The 17,707-nt window shown below is 34.8% G+C and overlaps 1 protein-coding gene across 1 annotated transcript in view; it reads left to right on the top strand.

Moving 5' to 3' along the window:
- Positions 1-590: 590 nt before the first annotated feature.
- Positions 591-17,707, top strand: part of LOC149194126 (putative LRR receptor-like serine/threonine-protein kinase At1g06840) — a 370,173-nt gene continuing 353,056 nt past the window's right edge. The window contains exons 1-2 of the mRNA XM_089405038.1: positions 591-857; positions 1,016-1,166. Coding sequence (XP_089261164.1) covers positions 758-857; positions 1,016-1,166 — 251 coding nt within the window. The 5' untranslated portion in view covers positions 591-757. The remainder of the gene's footprint in view (positions 858-1,015; positions 1,167-17,707) is intronic.

Raw genomic sequence — 17,707 nt, 5'->3', positions numbered from 1 at the left:
TTGAAATTACAAATCTGTTAGTAATTGATCGAAAAAATAATTGTTTATTAATTAATTATAGATATTAGTTTAGGGAGTTGAATTGTTAGGTAGCCAAAAGTGACCCGAATTTGACAAATTTAAAAAAAAAATCTGATATATATACAATAATTGAATGGTGGAAATAAATTCAGCACCATCAAAATTTCCAAAACACTTAAAATTACAGATTTTAATAATTTTTACAAAAATTAAAACCAGATTTTTCCAAAAAATAACCTTCCATAACTTTCAAGCCCATAATGACCAAATTGATTTGACAATATATAAATTTAATTTTTAAAACTAAGTGCAATGACTATTTCAGATATTATTTGAACCGTAAATGTGTGATGTTTGAATGTTCTAAATCTAGCGGCCCACGGGTATTTCGTCATGCATGTTCGAATGGCTGGACTGCTGAACCAGGGAGGATGTCTTTCAAAATCAATGATTTTCAACGAATGTTTACAATAGTCCCTTCGACCACGCACCCATTTTCTTCCACACAATCCCAGTCAAATTTGATTGATCATCGTCTGGTTGTAAACATAAAACAAAAACATGGTCAACGTCTTCAACAAATTGCATCACCAAATCATCTTAACTCGGTCACGAGAAGGCCAGTTCTTTGCAGAGTTGGAAATATCAACTGTTTTGTATCTACATCCACCGTAGAGGAATAACAGAAAATGCCTTTGTAGATTACATTTCTGTTCGAAGCAGAGCAGGTGACACAATGAATAACAAAACATCATCCCTGGCTGTTCTTGTTTGCATCATCCTCTGTTATTATTGCTCCTTATCTGCTGCAGCAAAAAGTACAGATCCTCTTGAAGGTAATTTATTCACATTTAACTCAGTCATAAATACTGCAATTCTTATATCTTTAAGGTATCAGTTTCTGAGAAGCAGCGGGCCTTCAGTTTGCACAAATGACTTTTAGTGTAAATTTAAAAGAATGGGTATATGTCAAGATTTATTTGCTTGGTTGCAGTGTATGTCCTTAAACGAGTTAAGGCCCATCTTGGAGATCCATATGGAAACCTGAAGAACTGGGAGACGGGTGATCCATGTATGGTACCTTGGACAGGAGTGTTATGCTCCATGGCAACTGCAGCAGATGGCTACCTTCATTTAGAACGCCTGTATGTTCATTACATGATTTCTCACATCTGACGCATTAGATGGTTTAGGTTTCTCAAATTTCTGATTTTCTAATTTTTGTATGCATTTAACTAAAAATGCGATAAGAATTTGATTATAGGTGGATCGAATATGTTTGCATAAGTTCCCGAGTCTTCTTATAGTAAACTGCCGGAAACCCAAAGCTATGCCATGCACCTTGTGCTGAATTTCGGCAAGCCATTCGGAAGTTTAGGATAAATGTACAGGAAATCTGAAATTTATTTATAAGTCACTAGGAAGCTGTAGGGTTTCATATACATGGTTGGAGGCTTATGTTTTCATGAGTCCAGAGGTGAGAAAATTTCAAATTAAGGCCCTTGTCGAGGCCGGCGCATCCGAATTTTGATGTTAAATGGGTGGTATTGATCATTATATCCAATTTCAACAGTCAACGCGACATTGCGATGGCAAGCTAATATGTTAGCCATAAGAGCTGATATCCTAAGTAGTTTAGGACCTAAATCTGCCCAAAAGTTACATATAACCTGATTTTGCATCGAACAAGTCAAACAATGCTTCGTATCAATGATTAGTCCGTGGGGTAAGGCAAACATTTCCTCTGAATTGTTTTATAACACCAATGCCTACATCACTCATATGATTTTCCGCAGGTTATCTTCAAGTGTGAAAATAAGTGCGCAGGCATTCACTATTACTCTAGGTCATCCTTCAATCATTTTTGAAGAATTAATTTTTAATTTTTTTAATGCTTATTTTGGGTTGCTTTGCATCACCTTCAATTTTCTTTAGCTGTACTGAAACTGTTCAAACCACCTTCAATCTTTTCCTCAGCCGGATACTCATTCTTATTTCATCCTCCAACCATTTTTGATGAATTAATTCTTTTTATGCTTATTCTGGGTTGCTTTAACTTTTCAAAGGTATTATGGTTTGCTTTTATGTATCCTTCCATGTGACATCGTCACCTTCAACTTACTTTAACTATCTTGAAACTTTTCAAACTACCTTCAAGCTTTTCCTTGAGAATATATGTGGGATGCCTTTCGTTACCGCTCATATTGTATGAGAATTGTTTGATGTTGAAGACCCTGCAAACCCCCGATGTCTTGGTACTTTCCAGTTGATGTCTTTGTACTTGTCAATTCATAAGTTATTGGCTACTGTGATCCAGGTGGATGTTGGTGGCCACCCACCTATCCCATATGAACCCCCACAATTGTCTCTTTCAGTTTTCCAGTTTCCGTAATTGTAGCACAATTTACAATTTTTAGCGGTGTTTTTCGGTTCCTGAACTTCTAGAGCCATTTTGAGGCCTTAAATGACTTTTTTTGGGGAATCTAGGAGCAACATGGTTCTATGGACTGATGTTTTTCTTTCCAAAGTTGTAGTGCTTGGATAGATATTTCTAACGAGCTATTGTACGCGTCAAACAAAGATCGGGTGCCAAAGTTACGACCCTCGGAAGTTGATGTACCAACTTATCCAAAACGGGGCCCACAATTTGGCATTTCATCTTCTAGGGTTAGGTTTTGGGATGTTAAGGGTTTTACATTGTTTCTCAACAATAAATAGGCCTTCGAGCCTCATTGTAACACAGTTCAGAGGCATGTAGCCGCCACATCTCTTCTCAGAGATAAACTACCATCGCCCTAGCTGGTGTATTTCCATTTATGTTTTTAAGCATATTTGAGTATGTTACATTAATGAAATAAAGTATTATTTCCGTTGCATCTCTGTGTTTATGGTTATCTCTGTAATTTGTTGCGTCCCTGTTTAAATCCAGATCAGTGGTATCAGAGCGGTCTGCTCTTTTTCTGTTTTTCTTTGCATGTCCCCAACGAGGTTGGGATATAAGGAGTTAAGGCTTGAACTGGTCGAACCTTTGCAAAACCAACCTCGCAAATCCTGACGGCCTCCCATGGCGGATGAAAAGAACGACGAGGGGGCAGGATATCCTATCAAAATCTTGCTCGAAGAAGCCCTCGAGCGACAAAGGAACGCGATGATGGACAATTTTGCCTAGATCCTTTAGCGGCTACCTAGAAGTGACGCATCGACTTCCAACAGCTACTCTGGAAATGCCACGCCCTTTAAGCTACCAGTTAATTTTGAAATACCCATATTCGAGGGTCAGATAGACACAGATGTCGTAGATAAATGGTTAAATCTGCTAAAAGGGTATTTTTGTTGTTCATGAATTTCTGAGTCGGGAAAAGATTGTTTTCGCTCTTCTCAAAGAAGCCCCCCACATCAAGGACTAGTGGGAAAATTACTGCGAGCAAAAGGATGAAAGTACAGACTCACTATTTTCAGCGACACCCACTTGGAATTCCTTCCGGGATGCCATCAAGGAGTAGTACTACCCTGTCAAAAGCTATGAGGACAAATACATAAAGTGGACCACGCTGCGGCAGGGACGAGACCAAGATGTGTCAGAGTTCACAAACATTTTTCATACCCTTCGCACATAGTTGGTATCAAAAATTCTGAGCTGCATTTGGTACTCAAATACCGTGACTGCCTACATAGATACATCTAGAAAGAGATGGAGTTCTTGAACATCTCCTCGTTCAACACAACGTATCGATACGCTGTCAAAATCGAGCAAAAGTTCAAATAGAAGAAGCGAGACTTTGGATCTGCGAATCTGAAGACCAAAGGACAAAGCCAAGGCAGAGTGACCCAAGACAACCTGTCGAAGCTGCAAGAAAAGAACAACACCACGAAGTCAAAGAAGGACACAAGAAAGTGGTGTGAGTTCCATAACATCCCCACTCACAGCACAAGTGAGTGCCGGACCAAGCAGTCGCTGGTGGCCGAGTTGAACTCTTTCGAATCAGATGCATGTTCCGACCCCGAGTGAGAACCCGACAAGGGAAATGGCAAAGGGAATCAAATCATTGATGTGGAGCCCAATGTCACTGTTGCCACCGCTAAGATCCAAAAGAATGAGCCCGAAGATCTAGAGGAGGGGGAGCGACTTTTCCACTCACAAATGTGGGTGAAGGGTTTGCCGCTGCAATTCATTGTCGATAGTGGCTGCCAAAAGAACCTCATCTTAGTAGAGGTCGTGAAGCAGTTGGGCCTACCGATTACGCCACACCCGCAGCCGTACAATATCGGGTGGCTTCACCAAGGACGAGATCTCTGAGTTCGCCAGCAGTGCCGCCTTCCCTATAGCATCAAACCCTTCACAGACGAGGTATTGTGTGATGTTACACCACTGGATGTTTGTGATGTGTTATTAGGCCAACCATACTTGTGGAGGCGACATGCTGCGTATGAGTCAAGGCCTCGCATTGTCATTATCTCTTTGAATAATTCATTATACAGGATACCGGAGGTAGCCCCACCTACAACCACTTCTTTGATCACTGCCAAGAAAGGCATCAAGCTCATTTCCCAAACTAGAAAATTCATTTTCTGTTTAGTTCGCTCCCAAAGTAAGGGGAAGATTGTCACCACATCCATGACCCCCGCGAAGGGTTCCTCCACGCAGCAACAGAAGCAAAGGGATACGGTCATGACAGAACACATGAACAAATTCTCCTCACCCACAGGGGTACCACACAAGCTTCAGGTGGGCAACAAAGTCTAGTTGCATCTGCATAAGAACGCCTTACAAGAGCCCATCAGAAGCTCCGACCATGCCGACATGGTTCTTACACCATTACCAAGGCTGTGGGAAATAATGCTTTGGAGCACAACATTTCTCCATTCCTTCGCTTGCACCGAGTGTTCAATGTGGAACACCCTCGACCAGGCTTCCCACCATTACTGGACACATCAAAGATTGCAGAACAGCTCACCAAGGACCAAGTTCAGCAGATGGAGGAACTCAACGCAATGGGGACCATTGCTTCCTAAGGGGGGAGGAATGATCCAGGTGGATTTTGGTGGCCACCCACCTATCCCACTTAGACCCCCACAACTGTCTCTTTCATTTTTTTTAGTTTCCGTAATTGTAGCACATTTTACTATTTTTAGTAGTTTTTCGGGTCCTAAACTTCCGAAGCTGTTTTGAGAACTTAAACGATGTTTTTTGGGGAATCTAAGAGCAGCGTGAGTCCATGGATCAATGTTGCTCTTCCCAAAGTTGTAGTGCTTGAATAGATCTTTCTAACGAGCTATTGTACGCGTCAAACGAAGATCAGGTGCCAAAGTTATGACGCCGGGTAGTTGATGTACCAACTTACCCAAAACAAGGCCCACAATTTGGCGTTTGATCTTCTAGGATTAGGTTTTGGGATGTTAAGGGTTTTACATTGTTTCTCAACACTAAATAGACCTTCGAACCTCATTGTAACACAGTTCAGAGGCATGTAGCTGCCACATCTCTTCTCAGAGATAAGCTACCATTGCCCTAGCTGGTGTATTTCCATTTTTGTTTGTAAACATATTTCAGTATTTTACATTAATGAAATGAAGTACTATTTCCACTGCATCTCTATGTTTATGGTTATTTCTGTAATTTGTTGCATTCCTGTTTAATTCCGGATTATACTGCTAGCTTGCAGACAATGTTTGACATAGAGTTTTAACCACTATCAACTTTACACATATATTTAGATTGGTTAAATAAAAATTCAAAAGTGAATACAGTGTTGGAATTGCACAAAATTCATAGAAAAGAAAGTTAAAATTAAATTTCTAACCTGGTACAGAGTAAGTTTCTGAGATTAATATCTATAGTTAGAAATTAAATTTATGAATTAAATATGTTAGCAGAAATTACAAATATTCAAAATAAAAATTTAAGTGCAATTTCCGTAATATGAAAAAAGTAAGAAAAAGGTTGCTAGGAAAAAGAAATTTATCGCTTTTATTACTGAATAGATGAGGAGATAGACCAGTGCTTGGCTTATCTTTGGGCTAGTGGAGCCATTTACCATTCACGAGGAAGACTTATCATTATCTATTTTCGACGATTAAAGGGTTTTCCTAAATCATGCTATAGAAATTAATTTTATATGGTTGAAAACTAGAATTATAAATTATGCAAAGAAATGATCCTACAAGTATTAATTTCAAAATAAAACCTAGGTATTGTTTGCCTAAATATCACGAAATTTAATGATTACTATTTGAAGAAAATATCTAAAACAAATTAAAATAAACATGAAAGAAAATTCACAATTAGATTAAACCCACCATTTGAAAGAAAATTCACAATTAGATTAAACCCACCATTTGAAATTGTTTGTTATTTAGATGATATTGGTTCAATCCCTTTACTTGCTTACAAAAACTCCAATCGACAATGATTTGCTCACACAATGACCTTAAATAACATTAAAAAAATGTTTTCTAAATTAATTTTGTTCTAAGAAGATGTAATGCTCCGATATTATCTCACTCAACAATAACCATGACTTAGACTCAATCACCTCAAAATAAAATAATAATATGCTAGTGATGAAGTTTGGTAGGTTAAACAAATGATAAATTAATGTTACATGGATGATAAATTAGTAATTGAATTGTTTATTATTTTTCCACCTGGGAAAGCTAAGAGAGGTAGGGAGACTTTAACAAACAAAAACAAAAAAAATATCCCAGAAACCATAAAATAATGGAGTAGTCTATAAAGCTAAATATCCCAGAAACCATAAAATAATGGAGTAGTCTATAAAGCGACTTTTTGGATATGGATGTGACGTTGCCATGGATGACCATCGTCCATCGCATTAGGCCTGGAATTTGACGTCCTGTGGGACGTATTTTTGATTTCAGGACGTATTTGACGGCAGCAAAAAAATATTCCACGTCAAACCTGACGTGCGATATACTTTTCCAATCCGTCATTTTGACGTCCAGTTTCATAAAAAAAACGTAAAAATCTATAATATCTATAATTAGAGTATGGGAGTCTGGGACCATGTCACCACCGGACCAGCAGTGCTGCAGTAGCCGTGGTACACAATGCGTTACGTTGGCAGTTGCACACAGTTTAAAATAAAACGCTTTAACTGCATCACCATCCCACTGCGTACTACAAGGTACTTACCATTGAATAATCCAGCTAGCATCTGCTCGGCACTGCCGCTCAAAATTAAAACGAGACTTGCAATTTTGCAAATTGCAATTTGCTACTGCTAGTCACTAGTGTCGCTGCCGCAGACTGCAGTGCGTATTCTTCCAAGCTCTACAGTGCCTATTCCTCCAGGGTCTGGTGAAGCTCAGGTTCTAATCTCGGGAGTCGGAGGGTTCACTGGAGTTCAGACGTGGATCATGGATGTCAGGGTATAAACAAAGAACCAGCAAACAGGGTAAGTACAGAAAGCGATTTTTTCATTTTTTCACAATATCACATGTAACAACAGTTATGGTCTGAAAGTAATGTCCCGACTCCCTTGGTTTTTCAAATAGTGAAAAGGATATATCTAGGGTCATATTCTTTTAATAACAAGAATTTGAATTGATGTATTTGTAGTGCTTTTAGTTGTATTTAGAAAAGTTCATAAGATCCCTTGACAAAGTTCATATATGCACTTCACGCCTAATAGATTTTGAGGTTAAGATTTATTTCTACCAGTTATAAATACTTCTCTAATGTTGGAGAGTCCGCATTTCATCTTATTCTCTGATAGATTGTGTATCAATTTTCTCGCGTATCGGTAATATCGTCATTTTTTAACCAGAGAGCACTGTTCAGTTTCCCCACGGACCCCATGAGTAGTACGCTGTCAAATTGTTTTGTTCAGTTCTTCCTGAAAGCACTCCAACAGCTCCAACAGTGAGTACTGCGCTGTGAAATAAATTTTTCGTGCACTATATTGGTGTGTTAAACAGGCCTACGGCATTTTGATGAAAGGATCATTCAAACTTCTTATTTTGGATCAGATGGGTTTCATGTAATTCTTAGTAAGTTAGGTTTTAAACATCATCCGGGAAGTTTCAATGAACTTAATTAAAGTTTTCACTCTTGTTTTGTTTTGATTTGATTTCGGAATATTTTTGGAATTTGAATTTCATTTGATTTTAATTATTTTTGGAATTTTAATGATAATAATTAAATTAGTTGTTTGATTGGGTTGCTTTATATCACATTTTAAAAATATTTCAAAATAAAAATAACTCTTAATGTTAAAACTCTAAAATTTTGATTGCTTTTGAAAATAGGGCTGAACATTCCAACAGAGTCCCACCATGAAAAGAAAAATTCAGCGTACTGAAACTTTAGTCCAAATTGAACCAAATTGAATTAATCAATTAGGACTTTGAGGTGAAACTTTTTCTAAGCACATGAAATTTTAGTTGAAATCGAATTACTCACTTAGGACTTTGTGGTAAGTTTCAACGGATTCACTCAATTTTTAAATTTTTGTGTGCTTGGTAGAGGACCAAACATCTTAAAGAGAGTTCTGCGATGAAAAATTCTCTAACTCTATGGAATTATAAATATAATTTAATTAAAATGGAGAGAAAAAAAACTGTGATTTTTTATCGGTTATTTTTTTTTAATTGGATGGTAAATCTTAAAATATTCCAGGTTTTTTTTTTTTAATATTATTATAGATTTTAGAATATTTTGAAAATATAAATATAAAGGATATTAATAAAATGATGAATTAAAAGTCATCGTTGCAATGGTGTTTTTGGGTAATATAATTTTAAGTAGAATTGTTACTTTTTATTGTTTAAAATGCATTTTTCTATGCTGCTTAAACAACATGAACTTATAATTATTAAAAAACTCTTCCAAATTATAGACAAAATTAGAAAAATATTTAAAAAATGCCACTTATAATTTTAAAAAATATCTTTAAGATTTGAACAAAATTAAAAAAAATATTTAGAAAAAAACCATTTTATCTATTAATTAAACCACCCATTCCAATAAATATGATGTGATTTAATACTCATAAATATGCATTGAAACTGATATATAAATTTATATCTATTTTTTTTGGTGTATAAGAATGTTATTAGAAAAAAGAAACTATTTAATTAACTTATATGCATTAGTGTTTTTTGAAATATTCTAGAATTTATAATGGAATTAAACTAAAATGCATTATCCCAGGCAAGGAAGCAACTGACCTCGGTTGGCATGCATTCATCCATGACATGGAAAACCAGAAGCAATTAGAATTTTCCAAAACCATGATTATGCCACACTGAGGTAAGGCATACAGTTAAACCCTATTAGAGGGTTCTTGGAATGAGAGACGGTGTGCGATATAGAGATATATTCAAGTATCAATGTTAAAATCTTGCCCTATCACACAGAACACGGAGATCAAACACCTACCGCGTGATTTCTTTTGTTTATTAGGTCGGTTGCAGGGCATGGGCCCTCAGATTTGATTTTTTAAATTATAATAGGGGGAAGAGGTTTCTTAAGTAAGTTGAGATTCATTACCCCCTAAGATCTTTCTGAATCTTTTTAAATTACTGTTTAAACTTTATACGGTTTAATATATAAATTTTATTCTATTTAATATATAAATTTTATGCTGGTTAATATATAAATTGATAGTGTTGGAGTCTCTGTTTGGTGCGTTGCATATTTGGGATGCAAATTTTAGTAGGCTGAAGTTTATTTTCAGATATATTTATGTTCTTCTTATTTATTCTACAATGTTGTCCATTGTTATATTCATTTTTGATTTAATGAATTTTGATATATATATATATATATATATTTTATACAGGTGGTCACAAACCTACAAATGTCTCAAAAGAGAAAGATACAAGTTACAATTGGGGATATGTATGGATGGACAAAAGGGAAAACTCCTAAGACTCAACAGAATTCAGAAACACTTGAAGAAACCCATAATGCTCATGTGGAACAAAAATTACATGAAATTTTTGGAAGTTCTTCTGAACATGATGTAGATGAAGAAACAAATGAAGTTGAAGAAGAGGTTGGTGATAATTCAGAAATGAAAGTGCAAACAAAAAGACAATTTCGCATGGAATGGTTAAATAAGTTTGTTTGGTTGAATTATGTGAGATTTGATGATAAAATAACTATGAAGTGTAACTATTGTGAGAAGTATAGGATGAATGGACCATGGGGTTTAGGGAACGGTTGCACCACATTACAACATGATGCTCTTGTTACTCATGAAAAATCACGGGCGCATAAAGATGCTAAGGAAAGATGGATTAATGCATTGGAGGGAAATATGAAACTAATTCCAAATCATATTAGACAGATGAGAGATGCCAATAAGGAAAGAGTGATTTCTACAATGAAAATATCATATTTCACTTGTCAAGAAGATTTATCTCTATCAAAGTATGAGAAGCTTTGCAAATTTCTAATGGATGCAAAAACTCCAAATATGCCAAAGTCTCAAGAGTACTCTTCATACACTAATCGTAAGTCTGCAAATGATTTTATATATTGCATATCAAAACATTTTGAACAGATTCAGATAAAAAAATATGTTGGAAAGTCCTTTCTTCTCATTGATGGTTGATGAAAGCACTGATCGAACCTTAGAGCAAGACCTTGTTATTTATGCAACATATTTAGACTCAAAGGGTCTCGGGCCACCTATCTCGCAGTTTATGAAGCTCAAAGATGTACTAGATGGAAAAGGAAAAACAATATATGATAGTGGCAATCAATTAATAGATGTTAGAGGCCTTCAATATAAAGTTTTGATAGTTGTTTCTACAGATGGAGCTTCAACAATGATTGGACATGAAAATGGATTTGTTTCATTTTTGAAAAAGAACAATCCAAACCTTATTACAGTTCATTGTGTGGCTCATCGTGAGCCTTTAGCAGCAGCAGATGCTTCTAAGAAATTCCCTGAGTTATTATTTGTTGAAAAAATTGCAAACAAAGTGTATTCATGGGTTCAAAACTCTCCAAAGAGAAATAGTGAACTTAATGATCTGCTTAGAGTCATGCAAATTGATGTTCTTGATGTTCTACAAATACATTCAGTGAGATGGTTATCCAGGGGGAAGTTATTATAAGGCTTGTGAAGCTTATGCCAGCAATTTTAACTTTGTGGAAAAATGAAAAAAAAACTGCATTTTGGTATGATAAGACAAGAATATATTCTGTCCAGTTTTGTTTACATATGCTTGCTGATGTGCTAGGGGAATTGAACAAGTTGAATGTGACTTTTCAAGAAGAAAATGTAGACATTACAACTATTGGGTTGGCTTTTGAAGTAACTATAAGCACATTATCTAGATGGTTTTTGAGAAAAGAGACATTTGCAGAAGGCACAACTTATCTTTCAAAGTTTTTAAATGATTCTGAAAATGGATACATTGATATTAAAGATGAAGGGAAAATTGTAGATAGACATGAGTTACAATACATCTCTATCTCAGCCATGGATATTGAATCCAATGAAGCAAGGAAACAATCTATGAAACCTTGTATTGAAGGTACACAAGAGAGTTGTCAGCAACTCACTGAAGGTTATATAGAGACTCTCATAGACTCTTTGAATGAAAGATTTCTAGACCTTCATCTTTTTAATGCAGCGAAATTGTTCAGCCCTTGTTATTATTCAAAAGAGCGTCGTAGTCGTGAGAAAAATTCAGAGCGTTGGTTTTAAAGCTTTTTCAACATTTTCAACATACCGTATCAAGTGATGTTGGATTTGTAGCTTTATTTGATGTTAAAGCTTGTAAAAGAGAGTTGCACCCTTTTGTTGATTCATTAAATCTGGCTTGTGAGGGGTTTTCTATGAAAGAAGCATGGAAAGTCTTTCGTAACACAAAACAGTGGCACAAAACCTATCCTAATATGATGAAATTATGGCAAGCTGTCCTCACTATTCCTGCAAGTACAGTGGATTGTGAAAGGGGATTTTCCAAGCAAAACATCATCAAGGACATTAGAAAATCGAGGCTTGGGTTGGATACACTAGATGCTCTAATGAGAGTATCTCTGAATGGACCTGAATCATCTAATGTTGATTGGCATACAGTATATGAGATATGGATAGATACAAAGTCAAGAAGGATTCTTGAGCTTTGAAAATTCTTCTAGTTTATGTTTAAGGGAGGATCTATGTATTGAAATATTCCTATCGATAAAAAAATTTGTAGTTTCTCCAGAAAGTTTGACTTTTAATGAAGTATAATAACTGTTTATTATTGCATAACTTTTCTGTATTATCTCTAGATGATTTATTTATAGTCCAAGATTTATTTATAATCTCACTAGATAATTTATTTATAGTCCATGGATTGTAATTTTTTTGCAAAGATTTTATTGTTTAAATGGCCCCACCATAAATCTGAGCTATAAATATGATAGACTGCAAATCTGCAATTTCAATCTAACAAGAAACATTATAAACAACAATGATTATCAGCCTCCATTTGATGACTTATTATGTGTTGTGGAATAAATTTACAAAAATTATTAAAATAGAATTTTCCGTGACACTCACATATTTAGTTAAAACGTAAAACGAAGGGTAAAAAAAATACAAAAACGTCATCAAATTTTAATTTGACAGGCAAAAAAAATTTGAAATTCCAGGCCTCCATAGCATGGCAAAGATAACCGGGTCTTTTGATTTCTCGGCAACTTTTTTTCCCGCCAACACCAATACCAGTTTTGCATCTCCCCGAGGTCTGACAACGAACGAACAGGAGTCAACGAATGAACAGGAGTCGTCGCCACTGTCAGGACGACTTAATTAAACATTGAGTGATACCTACGGCCTGCGGCATAATCTTCAATTTGAAATTTGAAATTTGAGCGCTAAGCAAAGCACTGCATGAATTCCCATGCTGGGGAGGTTGGCTTCATGGTGTGTTTTTTTTAGGGCTGGGTGCTGCTGGAAGACCAAAGCTTCGGTTTTTTCTAAATGTAGACTGTATTTTTGCAATAGTATAGCTATTCTGTTTCTTCTTTTGCATTGATCGATTGTTGGCTTTGATGCATGATCGAAATGTTGTTGTTGCATTGATAGCTCGTTGGTTTTGACACAAGGCCGCAATGCCCTATACAGTGGGTGGGATGTCAAGACATATGAAAGCTCTTGAGAAGGTCGTCTATGTTGTTTTAATAGATCCAGAAAAGATGACCTTGTCAAGCAAATGGATGGACTTATTCTTCGATGCCAGCGCAGTGAAGGAAGTTATGCCCGATCCAGCCAACATTTTGGAATTTGTGTCTGCAACAAAAACCAGATCCGCATCACTTGCTGCTGGGAATTACCAAAAGCCACAGAGGTCTAATAAAATAGAGGGGAGATCGCTGAGTTATATTTAGATTAATTTTTTCTGCAATATGGTCTTCTTTTTAAGTTGTCTGGCTTAGCTTGAACGTTGTTATGCTCATTGATTTTTCGATGTCTTGGTGTTTCATTTGAGTTTTCATTCGAATCTGTTTTGACTGACAAAATAAAATTAAAAAGTGAATATGCTCAATTTCAATCTGTGGTGATCTCTACTACCTTATATTATACCTTAGAATGTCTGTATCTACTCTGAGATCAACATCTTTAATCTACACAGATTTTGTGTGACCCTTGCCCTATATGATGATAGTATGCAATTAAATTCCCACAAATTGTTGACTAATATTGCATGGTGCAAGTCCCTTCCAGTTTAAAAACTTGAAATTGAACCATATATTGTTTATGCGAATAGAGATTTTAACTTTAAATATCCAATTATGCATAGTTTTGCAGGTAGAAGTGGTTTACAATGAATTAAACCAAATCAAATAAAAATAAGTTTGAAAACAAATCTACGACCAGTAAAACTGTGACTTTGAGGATAGCCTGGATAATGGTCAATTCCGTGTATGGTAAAGAAGAATTAAGCATGAAATGATTTCATGTATTTTAAAGAAGAATTAGCATAGAAATCTATGTTGCTCTTATACTTTCACCAATATTAAATTCGATATTAACTTATCTCTTCGATTGAATAAAGAAGCATAACCTACATCTGCTTTAGAATATTGGAGTTTGCGGCACTGAGATTGGATTAGTATAGTCTTTTAACTCTTTATGCAATTATTATGTAATGTTCACTTCGTTTACTATGATCTTTATGCAATTTTATGTTATTTATTATGATTTGGTATTATATTATTAGAATTCTATAAGAGCACATAAGCAAAGCATCTTTATAAAAACAATTTTTTTTATTTATATATTTTTCATCAATGTATATAATAGTTGAATAATTTAGTGTTTTCATTATTTTATAGATCTCCATTTATTTAATCTTTGTTAGGATAAATATTTATAAAATATGAAAAAATATTTATATATTTATATTTATAGTTATGATCTATCTTATTTTTATATGTATCATAAGTTATTATTGATAAAAATTAAATTAAATAATTAATAATTATAAGTATAATAATCAATAAAATAAAATATTTTTACTCGATGAAATTATATAAAAACAAAAATTAAAATAAAATACAAAATTAATAAATATAATTATAATTAATAATTAAATAAGATTAAATCTGTGTTAACTCTAGATTTATTTTGAATGAAGAGAGATTTGATCTCTCTAGATGTTTGGTCTGGATTTAAGATTAATTTAGGCTAGTTTAGAAATAAAATTTCATAGTTATTACAGTGCCATGACACTCTCAAGTGGTTCAAATTTATTGAGAAGGAAATTGATGCATAGATTCATTATAAGAAAGATCATAAAAATGAACAATTTTAAGAAGTGGAATGAAATGAACAAGTTTAAGAAGTCTATCTATTAATTATAGGAAAAGTGTTCAAAATAGATGAGATAAATGAAAAATCAATTATAGAAAAACATTCAAAATAAATAAAATTAATAAAGAAAACATTTTAATATAAGAAAAATGATTTTAAAATCAATTATAAAAATGCTAAATCTTTTATAATTTTAGAAAAAAGTTTAAAAGAAAATGATACAGAAAAACATTTTAAAATCAATTATAAAAAAATGTGAAATGATTTAATTATAATAGAGAAATAACTTGAAATAAGCTTAATATAAAAAACATTTTAAAATAAGGAAAAGTATTCACTAAAAAAATATAATAAGTTGAAAGTAATAAATTTCTAAAAAATTAATAAGAAAAATGATATAGAAAAATAGTTCAAATAAATTTAAAGGAAAAATGACATTGAAAAAAATATTATGAGGAAGAAATAAACTTAAAACAAAAATAACATTGAAAATTATTTAATAAAGAAATAGAAACAAGTTTTTAACTTTTTTCATATAGAAATTAAGTATAATTGCCAAAACAAAAAACAAAAAAATTAATAAATAGAAATACAATTTTTTTTAAGGAAATTAGGCTTAATTGAAAAATTGAATATAATCCGTTAAATTAATTTCATAATTTCATAATTATTAAATTTATTAATATAAATTTTATTAGTGTTTAAATATTTTTCATAATTTAAACATAATCATTTAAATGGGTTAATCAAATAATCATTCAAAAAAACACATTTTAATAATCAATTACTCTTAAAAAACAACTTCCAACAAAACCAATCAAGTAATAAAGTTGTGTAACATTTTATTCATATATTTTTATAATTAAATGAAAATAATTAATTAAGTTGAAATTAAATTTTAATATGCAAAATCAATTAATATCTACATATATATAAATTTTGAATAAAACATCAATATAAAAATAACTACAATCAATCTTTATATATAAAATAATAATAATAATAATAATAATAATAATAAATTAATTAAATTTGAAGCAAATTAGCCAAATTTCAAGATTTTTTTTGTCAATTAGTCAAATTTCATTACTTTCTCAAAAGAGTATTATAGTTAGCATGCTAGTGCGACATTTCTCTCTCGACTTCACTCTGACCAGATTCATTAGCTAGGAGAGCAATATGGAAACTTAAAATACATTGATAGTAGCTACAAGGTTTACTCATCCAAAAAGGATTCACTGCTCAGAACACTAAACAAAAATGCAGTGTGCAAAAAGGATTTACCTAGGAGGGGCCAGTGAAGCCATTGCACTTGGGTCCACAAGGTGGCCCAAATCTTGATGAACATGGAAATCAATATGAGCAAGGTGGGACTTGATTTCATCCAACCTTTCACTGGTGCGACGCTCGCTTCGACAGATAGAGGCAAGATGGTCAAGGATTTCTCATTGGTTGAACTAGATGTCATTGATGTAGGAAACCAACTCGATGTGATCCTCGTACCATTCCTCTCGCAACACCTCTAATCTCTCAACCAGAACCCGCAACTGATCAGTGATTGTGGCCAGCGAGGGCAGGTGCACCACTCTTCCTAGAGATTGCAGGGTTGCGACCTTTGCTTCCTCTTCAACACTACACCTAGATTCATCTTGCCTCTCCCCCAAGATTGCACGCTCACCCTGCATGCCTCTCAGACCCACTCTCCACTGGGCTCGCCACCTTTGACTATTCATTTGTGGTGTGTTAGTCGAACACAAAGGGGAAAGACACCCCCAATTTTCAGTAGAGATGCACCACTAAATGTTGCCTTCCCAATTGTTGCACTGAGGCGTGGCCTCCCTCCACCCACGCTGCCCCCTGAGTGCCTGCTTTCTCTGCAATTGACTAGTTAAATAATCTCAAAAACCCATAGAGCCACCATTGAACCCCACCGTGACTCTCAGTCGCAAAGAAATTTCACCAAAGTACACTTTGCTACCATAATTAAGGTTTATCAAACTATCACCAACCCCGCACAGGACTCTCCTAGCCAACCACTTATCCCACCAAGATCAATCACATAGAGGGACACCACCCACAAAGAGAGCCAAGACCAGACCTCCTATATGGAAACCAAAGATGAAACTTTGCACAAAGAGATAATAGTAACAGAGACTTACCAAATTACTGCTACCAATTAAGAAATTATGGCGAGGACTTGAAGAGGAGTCCAGTTTGTCCGGATCAAAGCTGACCCACCACACTGTGTCATTAGGTTGTGACTAACTCCTGTTCCAAGTGCCTGGATCCCACATTGCCTAGCTCTTCACCACAACCACTAACTTTGTGTAGTCATTCTCCTTTGCAATAAACTAGAACTCGCACTCTCTACTAGGACCAAAGAGGATGCACATGGAAGGAGCCTATGCACACTCAGTCATTATGACCTTTTCCTCCTTCCCTACCATACCACAATGACTAACATTGTGAAAACCACTAGTCTTGCAGGTTTTATAAGTTGTCCTTTCTTTCTTGATTCTTCTACAATGTTGCCTCCACCTAGCTTGGCCACCACCCAAGCCTATGCCACATATTACCTTAATGATCCGCTTCATGTCAACTGACAACTGATACCATCATGCCTGTTGGGTAAGCCACCCCCATCGGGGTCTCCAGATCAACTGCGACCAAGTGTGTCAGTTGGGTAGACTAGTCCGATTCATCTTGCAGGGGCCAGGGCTTAAAGCCTGAGAGAGAAGGGTCTTGGCTTCCCTAGTTTGCTAACAAGTCTACCACTTTGTTTCCAGAACGCAACGAATGAGCAGTGGTGATGTAGGGAATAGAGTAAACCAAGGTTTGGATCCTCTGAACTATCAGATCTAGATGCCAACTTTTGATTACCTTTTGAATTAGGGATTCATTTA

The sequence above is a fragment of the Pinus tabuliformis genome, chromosome 2_2 (assembly GCF_031772625.1).
Source record: "Pinus tabuliformis cultivar Carrire ecotype Pingquan chromosome 2_2, CPIR1, whole genome shotgun sequence".
NCBI classification, from domain to species: domain Eukaryota; kingdom Viridiplantae; phylum Streptophyta; class Pinopsida; order Pinales; family Pinaceae; genus Pinus; species Pinus tabuliformis.
This window is presented reverse-complemented; position numbering and strand designations above follow the sequence as displayed.